The following is a 16,484-nucleotide window of genomic DNA, read 5'->3' on the forward strand; positions in this document are numbered from 1 at the left end:
AGCTGGTTTGAATTCGTTTCATACATTGTTTTTTTTTTTTTGCACTGACGCGCGTCAAAAGGAGAGAGTTGGGCGAATTTTATCAGTTGCGGCAATGCATGCGCTGCCAGTGTGGCGTCTTGGATTCAAAATTACAGAGTTAAGGTAGTTGTGTTCATCTACTTTTTAAACAGAAAATTGAAGATCAAAGAAAATTTTCATATTACGCCCAGAAATAGCGAAATAAAGAAGAATAATGAAACACTAAGCTAGCAGAAATTAGTAACGCGAGTTCTTAGCAAATAGTTTCTGCATTTTTATAGTTAAAAATGTTCATTAGCAAAAACTAGTAATATTTATTAGTAACTATTCGTACGAGAACAAACTTATCGCGGACAATTCTATGCTGACGTCACACGAACAGCTGATTCTGTGAAATTCGCCAAAACCAAAGTAGCGGTACTGCTGAATGCGCCATCTCTGTCTTTCTACATCGTGGGGTCACATGTAAATAGAGGCTAGGAAAGTTGGGAAAGTAACAGCCTCAACTTCCACTGAGCCCAAATCATTCCAGCACTGGCAAAGCACCATAGGACTTTGCCAAGTCAAAAACCTAATTGAGCGGAGTTCACCCCGAACAGATTTGCAAAGTTTGCAGAAATCGATGAAATCATTTTAAATGGGTTGGCGAAATTTTCCCACACCGAAAACTACTGCGCCGGATATAAAAGCAATCAATCCAATAAAAAAAAAATAGTAACGCCTTTGACGGGGGCATCCCCTATTAAAATGTAAGATTGATTGATTTCATTACAGAAAATTACACTTCAGTTCATTAGCGCTGAGCATAAAAATCCAGTAAACTCGCTTTGGTATGCAACAAAAAGTTGCTCAAACCAAACTTGCTTTTGCTAAGCATTAGCTAGCTGTAGTGCCAAATAAGAAAAAGAAGCATTATCTGTAATTTGCCTGACGGTGTTTTATACAAGCTTACTTATATGTTTACTATTTTTTTATAATTGTTGTATTGGCCAATTTGTAAAACAACCGAGTGATTTGCACTTTGAACCGACAAATTAAACTAATCTCATTACATCAACAGCATACGCGACTTTAGGACAAAGTTTCATTGTGTTAAAAATAAATGTTATTTGTTTAGATATACGATACGATAAATCGAAAAATGCTGGTTTAAACTGATGGGGGAATTCTGAACCTTGATAAAATGAAAAACTCAAAAAAAAAAATGTTGCTGAGCCCCCTGAAAGAACCTGGTTATAGCGAAATTTTCCACATAACGAATCAATTTTTAGCAAAAGCCTCTGTGTAAAGTAATGTTGGCCCAAGATTATTTACATAACGAATTCTGAATATGTTGACGGTTACACCGAATTTTACAGATACTGTTACAACTTTTTTTCCCCAAAATTATCCATTTGTCGCTATATTGAGGTTACCCTGGATACCCTTCATGATCTGATCCAATGACACTTGAACCTGGTGACTAGGTGGTCTACGAACAGTATACTCGCTATAAATTCTAGGAAGGCCGACTCGTTTTGGATACGTTCACCGCAATCTTTCCGATAATCAAGTTATATTCGAAGAGGCTTTGACTTTTTTCCTAGGAAGCGATTGGAAGAAGGCACCGATGGGTCGGGTCTAAGTTTGACGGAAGGCTTGCTAAGGAGGCTTTTGCATGAAACTCTTCATCAACTGCAGTATTTTCTAGGCAGTAGTAGCTGTCGTTAAAGAAGCATTTTAGCGACAATTTTCGAATCGCTATCGCACTTTTTGACGTAAAAATATTCATATTATATGTCAACAAAAGCGATACCGATCCAAAAATTGTCGCTAACTGGTTACAGAATCTCCCCCAGGTCATTTACCCAAGATATTTTCACTTTTATGAATAAAAAATTCAATTCTAACAGGGAGAAAGTTAAAAAATTAGTTAATAGTAAAAACAAATATTTTTAAAGCAATCTTTCTATGCATGGACGAAATCGAACCATAATACTGATTTTCCTAATATATCGATTCGAGCGCCACGCATCGGTGAAGTTATTCCTTTTTATGTAGTTAATATACATATGAACGTTCTAAATATAAACCAAATCGGGCAGTAAACAGGGCTTTTTGAAATATATCGGCTCGCGCGCCACCTATCGGATTAACACATCTGTCGTGTTGCATTGTCATCGGGTTCTGAGCCAACTATGAAGTTTCAAGTTTGTTAGGGGCAAATCTTTCAATCTATTTTTGACCAACTTCCCGATGTCCTGGAGACTTGAAACTTCATAGTTCACAAGCTAACTTGTAATAACAGTTATTTTGTAATTTTATTTTTTATTTGTATTAAAGTCTGTTCTTTTACAAAAAAAAAACAAATATACTACTAACGAAGAAGGATAAATAAAAAAGTTGTGAATGGTCAAAGGAGAAAGCGTAATAATTTTTTTAATGAAATGTGAGCAGGAGAGAATGTTACTCATACGCCATGTATGTACATGGTCATACACGTAGATACATACATAGCGTATGAGTAAAATTTTCAATGTTAAAATTTGATTTTTTAATTCATAATGCAAACTTAAAATGAAAATATCTTGGAAAAATTACGTGATCTAGAAAAACGGTATGCAGATCCGTAATCTACAACACAAAATTAAGTGTACGTGTCTCCGTACGTGTTTTTTATAACCTGTTTTGAAAAAAATGGTTCTATTGTAAACCTGCATAGTAACGAGTATTGCATGTTTCCTGCAGGAACGGAAATTTTATGCATTTATATTATTAAAGAATAACAATAAAACATCGCAACAAAAACTTTCCCTGCAATGAAACATTCCATCTAAATTAAGTTATTAAATAATTTTTTAGCTATTAGCAAAGGTATTTTTATGTTAATTTGCTAACCGTTTGATACATAGAGGCAATGTACGTATGTTTGCTGTATGTTGGTATTTATGTACATACATACATACAAATATAAGCGTGCTACATGCCAAATATAATTTACGCGTCCATTAATTATACGAGACATGCTATGGCGAGATTTATATGTGTTATACAATAAAAATGTTGTTTTTCTGAAACATGTCAGGTTAGCAATTTAACACTCACAATCTAAATGTAATTTATGTGCTAAGGAACAAACTTACAATACGTACAACCATATGGGCGTACGTACGTAACACGTCTTAGCGTGAAACGTGAGAACATATGAAAACATTAACGATTATTGTCTACTAATTCCTTGAATTTTTATAGATTGCGCTGGCAAAGAAAATTAATTTAGAAAGGTTTTATTGTCCATGCAGTTCATATTTCAGAGCAGACGGAAAAGCGAACTCAAGGAGAAACTCAAGCCTATTTCATCTAACGAGGTAACATCAGCGCCAGTCTTCGCTGAGTGCATAGAGAAACTTAACTCCTTTGCAAGCTACAATAACTAAATACATCTATTGTGGGTGCCAGAACACATGGGAATAGAGTTAAATGAGCCAAGCGAACAGACTAGTCAGAGCTTGAGTCAGAATTTTAAATAAGATCAATTTCCCTAGTCACTAAATTTGAGGGGCTCTTTTTGTGACGAAAGAGGAAGTAAGAAAAAGTCACAAAAAGTTCACATGTGAAAGTGATTAGGTGGCTGGTGTCGTCGAAGGAGCCTTTTCATGCCGGACATGCATTGAGTACGTCGGCTTCTAGTCTGGACAAGTAGGTGGTGATAGGAGTAAGTGTACTTAGTGACAGTCTACTTGTGAATGCCATGGTGGTTCAGTTAGATGAGATGCCTTCTGACGGGCCCAAGGTGAGATTCCGCCTGGAACAAGGGCTGAGCATGATGTTGAGCTCCACTACTAATTGACCTGGTCACATATTTTACACCCACTAATTAGTAAGCTCGATCTCGTCAATATTTTTGGCCGTCAGAACGATATCATTTTATGGTCAGTATAAAACCCTTCCAATTTTGCGTTTTTTCCCCCCACTTTTTGCAGCAACGCAATTTATGGTTCGGTAATTTTTTTTTTATTAGATATGTATGTATGTAGGTACAAGAAAAATCAGATTTCGTAATTTTTATGAGAAATCGCTAAGCGTTTGCTTTGCACGTTGAAATATTTTATTGGGGTTAATTAAGTAATGATACAATTGTTCGTCGAGACACGCAAGCATCCAATTTTCAGCGCGCAGAGCATACACATATGTATGTACATGTGTACATATTTATGTGTATATAGCTACATTTGAAAACGTCATGAACATTTTAATAACTTTTCATTTGTGCAATGAATTTGTTTCCGCGACATACTTATGTATGTATGTATGTATATGTATATCCACATACACACAAAAGAAAATTAAATTTCCACTCTGTGCGAAAAATCATATCCAACTACATACAAAAGACTCCATTTTTGTACATTCCTGGTTTCTTCATTCACAATTAAGGTTTTTACATAAATCTTTCTAATTGTTAAATATATGTATATGTAACACACATGTAGCTACAATTCTTAAGCTGATGCCAGATAAAACTGTGTGGCTTTGCGTGACATTTATAACTTTGCCTGCAAAGCGCCAGACGCAAAAGGTATGCCATAATGAACGCCAAGAAAACAATTTTGTACTGCTTTTTTACTCGTCAAAATTGCTGTGGATTTTCTTTATTTAGCTTTACAAATATCAGCAATGTAATTAATTTCTATGTTTCTGCACGAAAACTCGAATTTCGGCGAAACAAAATAAATATTAAACCGGCTGATTGTTAACGCGCGCAAAAAGATGGGAGTTGGCCATCTTTTCGCTTCGCGCTGCAGCTGAAACAATCTGTGTGACATGCTTTCTGCATTTTCATACATTTCATCTTATCTGTCAAAGCGAATCTGTCACGCAACGCGAAGCAAAAGTTTTATCTGACATCGCCTTTACGGCGGGAGGCAATTTTACGTACGGAAAGCCGGAGACCAGTGCTGTCCAATCGGTAGTTCGCGGGCGCCTAGTAGCTCGTGACCTGTATTTTAGACGCCCTAATATTAGTTACACATTTTTGAATTTCAAGTGACGAAATGATCTCTATGGAACCAGTGTTATGTTATCTTTTTACAAAAAATCGATTTATGAATCATAATGGAAACCCTGCTTTATCAATTAAGAGCAAATTGTTGTTGTCACAATGCAACGAATGTTCTTTATTAATGTGAATTCCTTTATTATAGCTAGCTGTATAAATTTTATTAATAAATAAAGTTTTTTATAGGGATCAATTAAGATTGAAGTTAATTTAGGCGGTGCCCGCAGCAAAGCATATCAATAGTTTCAAAGTAGCCCTCGGTGCGAACTCGATTGGATACCACTGCCTGAGACTATACTTATTTGCATGTGTTCTCATACATACATACATACATATTCATCGTGGGGATTCCAAATCTCAATTAAATGATTGATTATACAAATGATCGCGCCAACAGACACAAGCGTGAACAACTAAATAGGGAATGAATGGAGGGAGATACTATCTAAACCAGCTACTTGAGCAGCTAATAGCCACATAGTATGTATGTATGTATGTATGTATTTACTCGTTCTTCGGTAGCAATGACGTTGTGTGTTACCGGCACTAATATAGAGTGTTCGCGACGTTCCACACGCTAGCATGTGCCTTCGCTTTTGCGGCGATCGTGTGGCAGCCCTAATGATCAATGATCACGCGCTCATGCTGCCCCCGCTTAAATGGCTGCGTCGACGAGGAGGTGACGATCGATCGCTTTAGAGGCAATCAAATATTGTTAGCCATGCCAAGAGTACCTATGGATGTATATGTATGTATAAACAGTACCTGTAGCACAAACACAATCCCGCAAATATGCAAAGCGTAGAGCAGAAAGCGATCGCGCAATCGAGCGAACTGATCGAGCCCACATCTACGAAGCAACGATCTCCACCAATCGAACGTATTCGTTCATATGCTTGCCAATATAAAGACGATCAATTGAACAAAGGTTAAGTCATTCGTGAAAAGGAAGTGGTAAGAATCTGTTCGGACCACTCTTCAAAGTAAAACTTACTCATAGAAATAAAAATAAAAAAATCGCGCCGATAACTAGTGGGCATCAAACATAGTAAAGATCAAATAAAGAAATTATCGCGCTGTGATGAAAAAGTGAAATAAAGTGCATCAAATCAAGTAAAGGAATTTTATTAAAGTGACATTTGAGGTGAAAATAAAAGTGCCAGCGAATTTAGTACAAAACCAAAAAAAAATAAATAAATAAACCAAAAATCAAAGAACTTACAAGGTTTTTTCAAAAGTATTAATAGTTCAATAAGAAGTAGTTAATTAATTAAACACCAAAACAAAACAAAAACACACAAATAAATATGAATGCTGAAGAGTTTCGAAAATACGGCAAGGATATGGTGGATTACATTTGTGATTATGCGCAAAAAATTGAACAGCGCGATGTGGCGCCAACTTTGGATCCAGGATATCTAAAATTACTGATACCAGGTAAAAAACAAAAAAAGATATGTATGTATATACGTGTATAGCGTATTAATTAGCAAAATCAGATGGCAATGACTTGATAGAACTGTAGTTTTAAATGCCATTGCGGTTGATAAAACGTTAGGTGACTATGCTACTTAAATTGATGAATATGGCGATGTAAAAAATAAAAAAAAATAAAAAATGTAAGGTAAAAAATTAACAGAAACATAAGCAATTAAATTAAAGAAAAAAAATTTTAAAGTGAAATGCAGTACCAAAAATTAAATTAAAATGAAATTTAAAAAAAAATTTATTAATACCGGTTTCACCAGCAATGTAAATGGAAAATGAGTTTTTATATTCTGTCAATTTTCATATAAAATTAACGTAATTTAAAGAAAAAAATTAATTAAGTACCTGATAAATTAAATTAAGTTAATTACAAAAAATAAAAAAAAATCTATGAAGTAAGATTACTTAGCATTGTAACCAGTGATATCGTTTTCACAAAATCGCGGTAACAAGGGCCAAGGTGGAAAAAAGTGTAATTGTTCAGCCGCTTTCAAGAAAGTTTGCGATTGTAATTTATATATATTTAATTTCTTACTTAATATGGCCACCAATTGAATTGAAAATAAGTAAAAAAAATTATTTTTGCCGTTAAACCACTTGATAAAAAAAATTAAAATAAAGTTGTTTTGCAAATCTTGCGAAGTTTGATGAATGCCAGCCTTTTCTGCCCGAGAAAAAAAGTGGCAAGAACAGAACAGGGTCTGCCAAACATTGGCATTAAGGAGTACCCATCACTACTTTTGTTGGTTCAATCTTAGCACTTGTTTGCGTCAAACGCGGCTATTCAAGTGAATAAAAAAAACAAAACAATTTTCGTGAGGTTTGATAAAAGAAGCGGCCAAAATATTTCCTTTAGTTTCACCACTTTCTTCAAAATTGATCGGCCTTTAGACTGAAACGAAGCCTGTTCAATTCCTCGTGGAAGAATTTAAAAAAAAAAAAAATGGAAATTTTAAACTTCTAATATGTAACTGGCTTCCGAAAATAGACAAATTGCGATATTGTAAGGTTGATTGGTAGTAGAGTGGCCTAGGCATTGACCAATATCACAATGAGCGCTGTAAGCGCAATTTTTAGACCCTTTTACTGGAACCTCTTATACCAAATATGTATTATCTGATGTCGCGTTTTGATTGATACCTTCAAACCAATTGATAAATCTACCTAGGTTAGTAATGAAGCACTTAGAAATTTTCATAATATTGCCTCATGAATTTTATCTGTCAGTGCTGGGCACTTGCAAACATAATACATAATGTGAGACTGTTTCCTTACTTTCGTCGTTTCCTTACAGCTACGGCTTCTCCCTCCTTGGGTTGTACGGGACAACCATTTTTGCTGCATGTTCACTAAAGGGCCAATGTCTCTAATCATAAATGTTAACCTGATGATATCTTTTCTTGGCCTACCTACGAGGTCTTCCGTTTTCTGATTTGTCATAGTGGTATTTCAACCTTGCATATAATGAGCATTGCTGTATCCTGTTCCTCATGACACACAAACTGCACTGGTCGGAGCAAACAATACGAAGGTTTGACAAGTCTTTAATCATTCTTAAAATGTGCCCATTAAGGTAAAGGAGTACTTTAGTTTTCCTTGTTGATACATTTTTCCAGGATGGTGGATTTAGCCAGTCTGTTACCATCTATATTTGCCCAGTAAGATTGCGCTTCCTTTTTCACCCAAATATAGAAATTTTACCCAACGGAGGTCCATAGCAGACCAGTGATGAGTCCTGGGTCTATGAATGCCTGCCACTTTAATACCCTTAATTCCGCTTTGTACTGGTACTCTTGGGGGTATACCCTGCTTCTGGATGCGATGAGTGCTCAAAGCAGGGAGCCGCGGTCGGTGCTGCTCTCATTGCATTTGTAATATCCAAGCAGGCAAGTCGTCGGAGTTTGGACTTCGTGTCTGTTTTCCTCCACCAGACGGGATGTAAATTAAAATATTTGTTAAAAATGGTTTCGTCCATCCAGCTAGCCAATTTAGGTCCGTCGCACAAGTTTTTCGCTTTAGTTTCGCAGCTCCAAATGGAGATCTGGCCTTTTGAATAGCTTTATTCAGGTGCGAGTACGATTTGAGCTTGACACCCAGATATTTAAATTTTTAGAGAAGGGTTTAGCCTTAGAGAAAGGAACTATGTTAGCCTTGTTAGGGTTGACATTCAATCCGTATTGACAGCATTGGGGGCATCCTTTCCTGGTCTAGGGTAGAAGTTCTAGACTAAAGGACGCTTGTTACCGGCAGGTTGTTGCAACGTCAATCCTTTTGCGCAAGACGTATATTTATATTAGAGAACTTTTTGATGGTGATAAGCTGGGAAAATCCCATCGACCCCACGAGCTTCACTTATGCATTTCAATTAACAGCAGTTAAAACTTACAACAGAAAGCTATAAGCAAAAAACTGCAAGACTACTTTTCAGCGACCATTTGAGTGCAAAACTGAATTTAAAATAAATTTACAAATTTCATGAAAAGAGAAAATATTCGAAGTAGTAAGATTTTAGAAAGTATACCAACAAATAATTATTAATATAAAAGCGCATTCATAAATGTGGGGGCGACAAAATTGTGTGGGTTTTATTTTTTAGGACAAGCAAAACTTACATGCTAACGCAGTTTTTTTTTTTTTTTTTTTGGTAAACTAAAACAACAACTACAAACCACAATTGAACTTCTTTGAATTTAACACTGCTCTCCGTTGTCATGCATGAGCCGCACGCCACAAAAGTCAACAGTTAGTCGAAAAGTATGCGCACATCAGTAGATAAATAGAAAAATGAGTAAGTGGTCGCAAATAAATATCCAATTAGCGGGCAACAAATAACTGCAACAAACAACAATAAACACCACTTATTAAATTATTATTAACGGCGCGGCCAATGAAAGGAATGACATTCTTAATCCTACTGCCAGCAAAGGAAAATTTATGTACAAAATATTCATATAGTGGCGAAAATATAAATAGGGACGCGCCGACATTTTAGCAAGTTTTGGCTATTTTTCTTTTGTTTATTTACTGTTTATTATTTTTTATGAAAGTATAGCTAGTTATAAAATAAAAAGCCGAATTTCGTACAAAAGTATATTTGAAAAATTTCGAGCTTTTATAGTATAATAAAGTGTAAGTTTGTAGCTTGAACTTACAGTTAATTTTTGGCAGTTTTTTTTTTTTGAAGGTCTTGCTCATTTTCTCCATATGCCACAAAGAAAAATTCGGTATTCTTTGTATGAAAAAAATGCATAACACCGTCAACAAAAAAAATAAAAATACAAAAACCAACGGTATTTTGCAGCCACTTCAAACTTGCACTTACTTTAATAAAATTTTATGCGCAAACCTAAACGTTTTGTTTTTTAATTCCCGAACAAAAATTTTGAAATTTTGATGATCATGATCCAATGATCGGAACTAAATCAGATTAGTATGGGACCGCCCTTGAGGTATCAACCTTCTTTTACGTGGTCCAAAGTTATCCAAGAACATATGCACATACATAAAAATGTTAAAATCGGTTAAAAATAAAAAAAAAAAACATTTAATAAACTAAATAAAAGTAGCCAAAACTTGCTAAAATGTTGAGTCCCTATCTATATTTACGGCAGCGTGTGTGTGCCTACGTACACGCTCACTTACGTACATACATATGTAGATATGTACTCATACTTCATTCATGCGCGCATGCAAATTTTATTAATGTATTTAACAGCAGTCATGGGCTTGTTTTTGTTAGATAAATATAAATACTACATACACTGTAGATCTGCCGAATATAAAGAAACATCTCTATTCGGTATCTGCCAATTTGTTAATATACTAGCGCCCAATTAGCTCATCATACGCCGTGTGGTACTAAATAAGTTCATATGCGCGCATGCATACATATGTAGTACATGTAAGTATGTACAATAGGGTGCATCACTCTCCTTACAAAAAATAATAGGCACTGTGTTTCCATCGGAATTATAAAACTTATTATATTTTAAGACTTCCACCAGAATATTTCTGAACAATATTAAGATTTAGCTGAGCAGGAAATACCTTCAAAAATCGAGTTTTTATAAATAAAATTAGTTTTCAAAAATATATTTTCTAACAAGTAATTTTTAGCAAAACAAAAACCGACTTCAACTCCCATATAAAAAAAAAATATATATATATATATATCTCATGATCCACTGAACCAGATTAGTATGGGACCACCTCTGAGACACTACCTTTCCGATGCAAAAAGAATTATCGAAATCGGTTGACGTGGTCCAAAGATATGCGGTAACATACATAAAAAAAAAAAAAAAAATATTCCGACGAACTGATAACCTCCTCCTTTTTTGGAAGTCGGTTAAAAAATAAACTCAGAAGATGGACGAGTTTGGGCCTAAAAGGTTTTGGAGGTATATTTCCGAAATCTTTTGGCGGAAGTCTTAAAACATAATAAATTTTATAATTCAGGCGGAAAACCTGCATGTTTTTTTTTTTGATGATGCACCCTAATGTACATATGTATGCGTGTATCTGTGAACAAGAAAAAAACACGAAAGTGTTAATTGAAATATTAAAGATACTTGTACTAACTAGAAACATGCCGGGCGCACACTTAATTTGTGGGCGTAAACATTTTCTTCGCGCATATTTGCATACAAATAAATAAGTATGTTTGTGTGTGTGTGTGTGTGTGTGTGTCGATGTACCGCACGCACATCTCAATCACTGCAATGGCATATCTCCAGCTTCTCTCAATGCCAACAATCGTATTAAATATTTAATTATGCAAATTGTTTATTTATTTATCGACATGTGTTTAATTTTTTGCCTTCTGCACTCCTCTAACTCTGCCCGTTTCTTCATACATATCTCGTTCACAGCCAAAGCGCCACTAAAACCAGAAAAATTCGAAGATGTTCTAGCTGACTTCGAGGAAAAGGTTATGCCTGGCGTAGTGCATTGGAATCATCCGAAATTTTTTGCATACTTTCCCGCAGGCAATTCGTTCCCCTCCATTTTGGGTGATATGCTGAGCGCAGCGATTGGCTCAATCGGTTTTTCATGGGTAAGTTGTAAAATTCAGGAGTAATTTAATTTAATCAAATGAAATGAAATATGCTAATATTCCCACTTCTTTTTACGATTCCAAAAACAGGCCTCCTGCCCCGCCTCCACAGAACTAGAAACCATAGTACTCGACTGGTATGCGAAGGCGCTTGGCTTACCCAAGGGCTTCATCAGCGATCTACCCGGCAGTCGCGGCGGTGGCGCACTCCAAGGTTCCGCCTCCGAATGCACGCTTGTCTGCATGATCACTGCCCGTTCACGCGCCATACAAAAGCTGAAAGGCATGTGCTCAGAGATTCACGAGAGCGTCTTCCTGCCACAATTGATTGCGTACGCCAGCAAGGAAGCACATTCCTCCGTAGAGAAGGCTGCAAAAATGGCGCTTGTTAAGCTGCGCATTATCGAGGCTGATGAACGTGGACGCATGCGCGTCGATTTGCTGCGACAGGCAATGCAAAATGATGCAAATGCTGGCCTGACGCCGTTCTTTGTTGTGGCCACCGTTGGCACGACAGGCGCTTGTGCATTCGATAATCTCACAGAAATTGGCAAGGTTTGCAGAGAATTGCCGAATGTGTGGTTCCATGTGGACGGCGCATATGCGGGCAATTCCTTCATTTTACCAGAAATGCGTAAATTCTCCGAGGGCCTGGAGTATGCTGACTCCTTCAATACGAATCCTAATAAATTGTTGCTCACCAATTTTGATGCGTCCGCCATGTGGGTGAAGGATGTGATGAGCTTGAAAACGGCGCTAAATGTTAATCCACTATATCTGCAGCATGAGCATGAGAAGGCGATAGACTATCGACACTATGGCATACCGCTGAGTCGTCGTTTTCGTGCATTGAAATTGTGGTTTGTCTTCCGCTCTTACGGCATTATGGGACTACAGGCGTACATACGCAATCACATGGCATTGGCGAAGAAATTCGAAATGCTCGTGCGCAAGGATGAGCGCTTCGAAGTGCGCAACGATGTGTACCTGGGATTGGTGTGCTTCCGCATGCGCGCCGCCGACACATACAATCAGGAGCTGCTCGCCCAGATCAATCACTCCGGGAAGATGCATATGATACCGTCGATGGTTAATGGCAAATATGTGATACGCTTTTGTGTGACATACGAACATGCAACCGAGAAGCATATAAGTAAGTGCATACTCGTTTTACTTTCCTACTGATTTTTTTTTCTAGTAAAAATCATATGCGGCTTTTCTGATTTAGCTGGTTAAACCCACAGTATACAGTAAACCAGCGATTGACAATACGTTTATTTGAAAATTAATACATGAAATATTGTGCATGTATAGCATTTTTTTGTCATTAACCCATAGGCAACGACTGATGCAAAAGTACCCACAAATGTTTGAAATGCAAATTTCAACAGCAAAGTTCGTAAAAAATAATAATAATAAAACAAAAATATAGTTAATTACTACATGGGAGATGGGCCTGGTTATTGACAAATTTCGCCAAAATTTAATACTGACCAAAATTATACCAAAGGCAAAGTCGGCAGCGACTTTCGTTGAAAGATCTAAACTTTGTTCGAGTTAACGTGTTTACAAACAGAGACGGCCGAACCAATTTCTCTCGACATTCTGCATATTTTGATATGTATGTATGTATACATATGTGTTGATAAACGGGATCGCTTATCTGCATAAACCATCTTTATTTGCATTAACTCATGCATTATCCTCTTTCAAATGTGAATAGGCAGCTGAACAAATGCATAAACATTTCGTGCATTTGCTCGAGCGTAGAGATATAATTTTGTGTACACATTTCATAAAAGCTATGGAGGTCTCCACTCTAAGAGTGGTATATTTGAAAATGGCAGAGCTCTAACTTTAAGCTAAGTAATACATGTTTTACCCCCTACTCGATGGGACCATTTTCCAAAGACAGCCACCCATTATTCACTCAAAGTTGTGTTCGGAACACAGCATGACATAGGAACTGCAACTGTGAAAATATTTTTCACTATAAGAAGGTATTGAAATTGGATTTCATTTGGGTTAACGAAAAAGACAAGTGTGAAAAAATATCAACGAATACATTCAAACAAATTGTTAAATAAGCATATTTACATTCTTTGTTTTGTCTATCCGGGTTTACTGTATACTGTGGTTAAACCACATTTGAGAAATTTATTTGAAATCGAATAGTGGAACAGTTCCGACAGTTTTATTTATATTTCGGTGTTATTTAAATTTCATTTATCGATAAATTTTCGGCGATTTTTTAATTAAATTTTTTTGTGATCAAAATAGGCTTAATTTTTTTAGTTCTTTTTTTTCGTTTAAATTGAGTTTAAACTTTCTTATTTAATTAGCGTTTTTGTGGCTTTGCGCTAGCGGTTACATGCCACACAGAAATAAAATATCTTGATCTGGGGAGCGACATACATATCGTCACCTGAAATGCAAAAGACGCAACAACATCGCCACTGAAATGGAAAAAGTCGTGACAATTTTTTTTTCATAAAACGATCTGGGGAGTTGTAATTTGATGAAATCTATCATAGCAATCAAAAAGTGAATTTTGAATTTTTTATAAGTTACGACTTGTTGCATTTCAGTGACGATGATGTTACGTTATTTTGCATTTCAGATGACGATATATATGTACATATGGATTCCTATTTATTTTGACACGTGAATCGAATTGGGCGCATGGGGTCGTGGTCCAAATTTAACCGAATTTTTCTAGCACATTGTTGCGATTTTTGGTTGGTTTTTAAGGTTAGATTTGAACCAAGCCCCGTTGCGCTAATTATGACAACGGAGTCGATTTAGGGTTTTCCATGTTAACGATTTGAGTTCTTGAGCAGAAAAAAATATTTAAAAAAAAATCGCTTTCAATTTAAAATCAAATTTGTTTTAATGATTGTTTAAAGTATACAAAACACCGCTTGGCGCTAAATCCTATGTGTTCTAAATTTAAATCATCGACAAACATAATTCAAAAACATTTTCGGAAAATGTTAACGAAAATATTTGGGAAAATATAACGATTATTTTCTATTCCTTAAAAATGTGAATCATAACTGAAGGAAATATTCAAAATTTAAAGAGATTTAAAAGAAATAAAAATTACTTATTTAAACAAAACATCTTAATTTTTTTTGCATTGGAGTGAAAATCAAAATGACGATTATTTGCTGTCTCTTAGCTACACCCAACCAAAAAATAAATATCTTCGCTTTTCTCTCTTTTACAGGCGATGCCTGGGCTGAAATTAGGGCCTTCGCCGACGACATTCTACGCGATGTACCTGCCCTCTCGCCTACACCCGAAAAGGAGAAAGTTGTTTCGGAACCACAACCTGTCATCGGCAAACCACCAATCAAAAAGAAGCTTACACGCACCAAATCATTACGTTTCTCCTTTACACGCAGCATATCGCGCGAGATGTACGAAAGTCAAAACGAACATCTCAAGGATGGTTGTACCCCGATTTTGGTTGTAGACTCCAATGCTATGCTGCAAAGTTTTATGAAAGCAACAGCCGAACAAAATAAATTAAAAGGTATTGAAGATGTGGACGCTGACGAGGCTAGTAATTAGCCAAAGTTTGGCAAGAAATCAGAAAATGAAAACAGAAACTAAGCTAAAGCATCAAGAGGCCTAAGCGTTGAGCGCTGAGCGCCGGGCGCCGAACGCGTCAGTCCATTACATAAATATACACCCATACATACATTTACATACACATTTCATAGATATATCGATAATATGTAGGTATTTATGTACATAGAAATCGCGTATATAACACGCCCCCAGCTTCAGCTCGAATTACCTCCAAATGATTGTATTGTAGTTATTAAATTTAATATTTTAAGTGAAGAATGCATCAGCTTTAGCTAAAATTAAACATTTATTTTAGTTATATAGTACATATATGTATGTATGTTCATATAAAGTACTGGGCCAGGCTTGGTGGAAATTTAAAAGTAAAGTCATTAGCTAAATATGCCGTTAACTCAGTTATGATCGAAGGAATATGCATTTAGTTTTAAATCTCGCGCATAGTTATCACAACCTGTACGACTGGTACTGGCATTCATTCAGTACATAGTCGCTAACAGCTTCATCACCAACCCATCATCACTTTCCACTTGAGCAATCGCTTTTCACTTTATGTTCCTATTATTATCTACATTCTGTTATTATGCACTCATGTAGTTGTAATTATTTATTTATTTTCTGATTTGCAAACATACAAGCATACGTCTATTGAATATACATATGTACTACGATATAAATACATAAGTATGTATGTAGATATTTTGTTCATTTATAGACATACATACATACATACATACATCCTATTTAATATGTATGTTTGGATGTAGATATGTATGCAAAATATTTTTATTAAATTCTACTCGAATATACATACTATATGATGTACTTTATGTAAAATACATATGTATGTGTGTATGTATTTATTATTTTTTATTGATTTTTATATTTCTAAAAAATTTTTAATAAAGAAAATATTAATTAAAAACAGACTAAAAGATGTATTTACTAACATTTTGCCAATAATCAATTACCAAGCATTAGAGCAAGGCAGAAAGCTAGCCGCCCTCAGGCACAGTAGGAGCGCCATAAATCAGGGTGTCCAGATTGTTAAAAAAAAAACAACGCAATTTCCGAAATTTTTTTCACCAAAAATCGCCAATTTTTGTTTAATAAAATTCATGAAATCGATTTAAAAAATCTTTTATTTTAAAAATGACTTATGTATATAATAGTGATGTACAAACAATTTTCTTTTAAAATACGCATACTTTTTAAAAATATTTGTTTCAACTAGGGCTGTGCGATTAATTGATTATTCATAATTTTAATTAATCATAAAGTAAATAA

General features: G+C 35.5%; 1 protein-coding gene and 1 long non-coding RNA gene across 2 annotated transcripts in view; one reads left to right on the forward strand and one right to left on the reverse strand.

The window, feature by feature from the left end:
• The first annotated feature begins 6,227 nt into the window (after positions 1-6,227).
• Positions 6,228-15,869, forward strand: LOC118742792 (aromatic-L-amino-acid decarboxylase). Its single transcript, XM_036475138.1, has 4 exons — positions 6,228-6,496; positions 11,419-11,603; positions 11,694-12,756; positions 14,833-15,869. Exons 1-4 carry the CDS (start codon positions 6,367-6,369, stop codon positions 15,177-15,179), a joined length of 1,725 nt encoding a protein of 574 aa, XP_036331031.1. The 5' UTR covers positions 6,228-6,366; the 3' UTR covers positions 15,180-15,869.
• LOC118742794 overlaps positions 9,228-16,484 on the reverse strand; it is a 13,962-nt gene continuing 6,705 nt past the window's right edge. Inside the window, exon 3 of the long non-coding RNA XR_004993394.1 lies at positions 9,228-9,379. This is a non-coding gene — a long non-coding RNA (uncharacterized LOC118742794). The remainder of the gene's footprint in view (positions 9,380-16,484) is intronic.

This window comes from Rhagoletis pomonella, unplaced genomic scaffold, assembly GCF_013731165.1.
Source record: "Rhagoletis pomonella isolate Grant_MI unplaced genomic scaffold, Rhpom_1.0 Rhpom_scaffold_00007, whole genome shotgun sequence".
NCBI lineage: Eukaryota > Metazoa > Arthropoda > Insecta > Diptera > Tephritidae > Rhagoletis > Rhagoletis pomonella.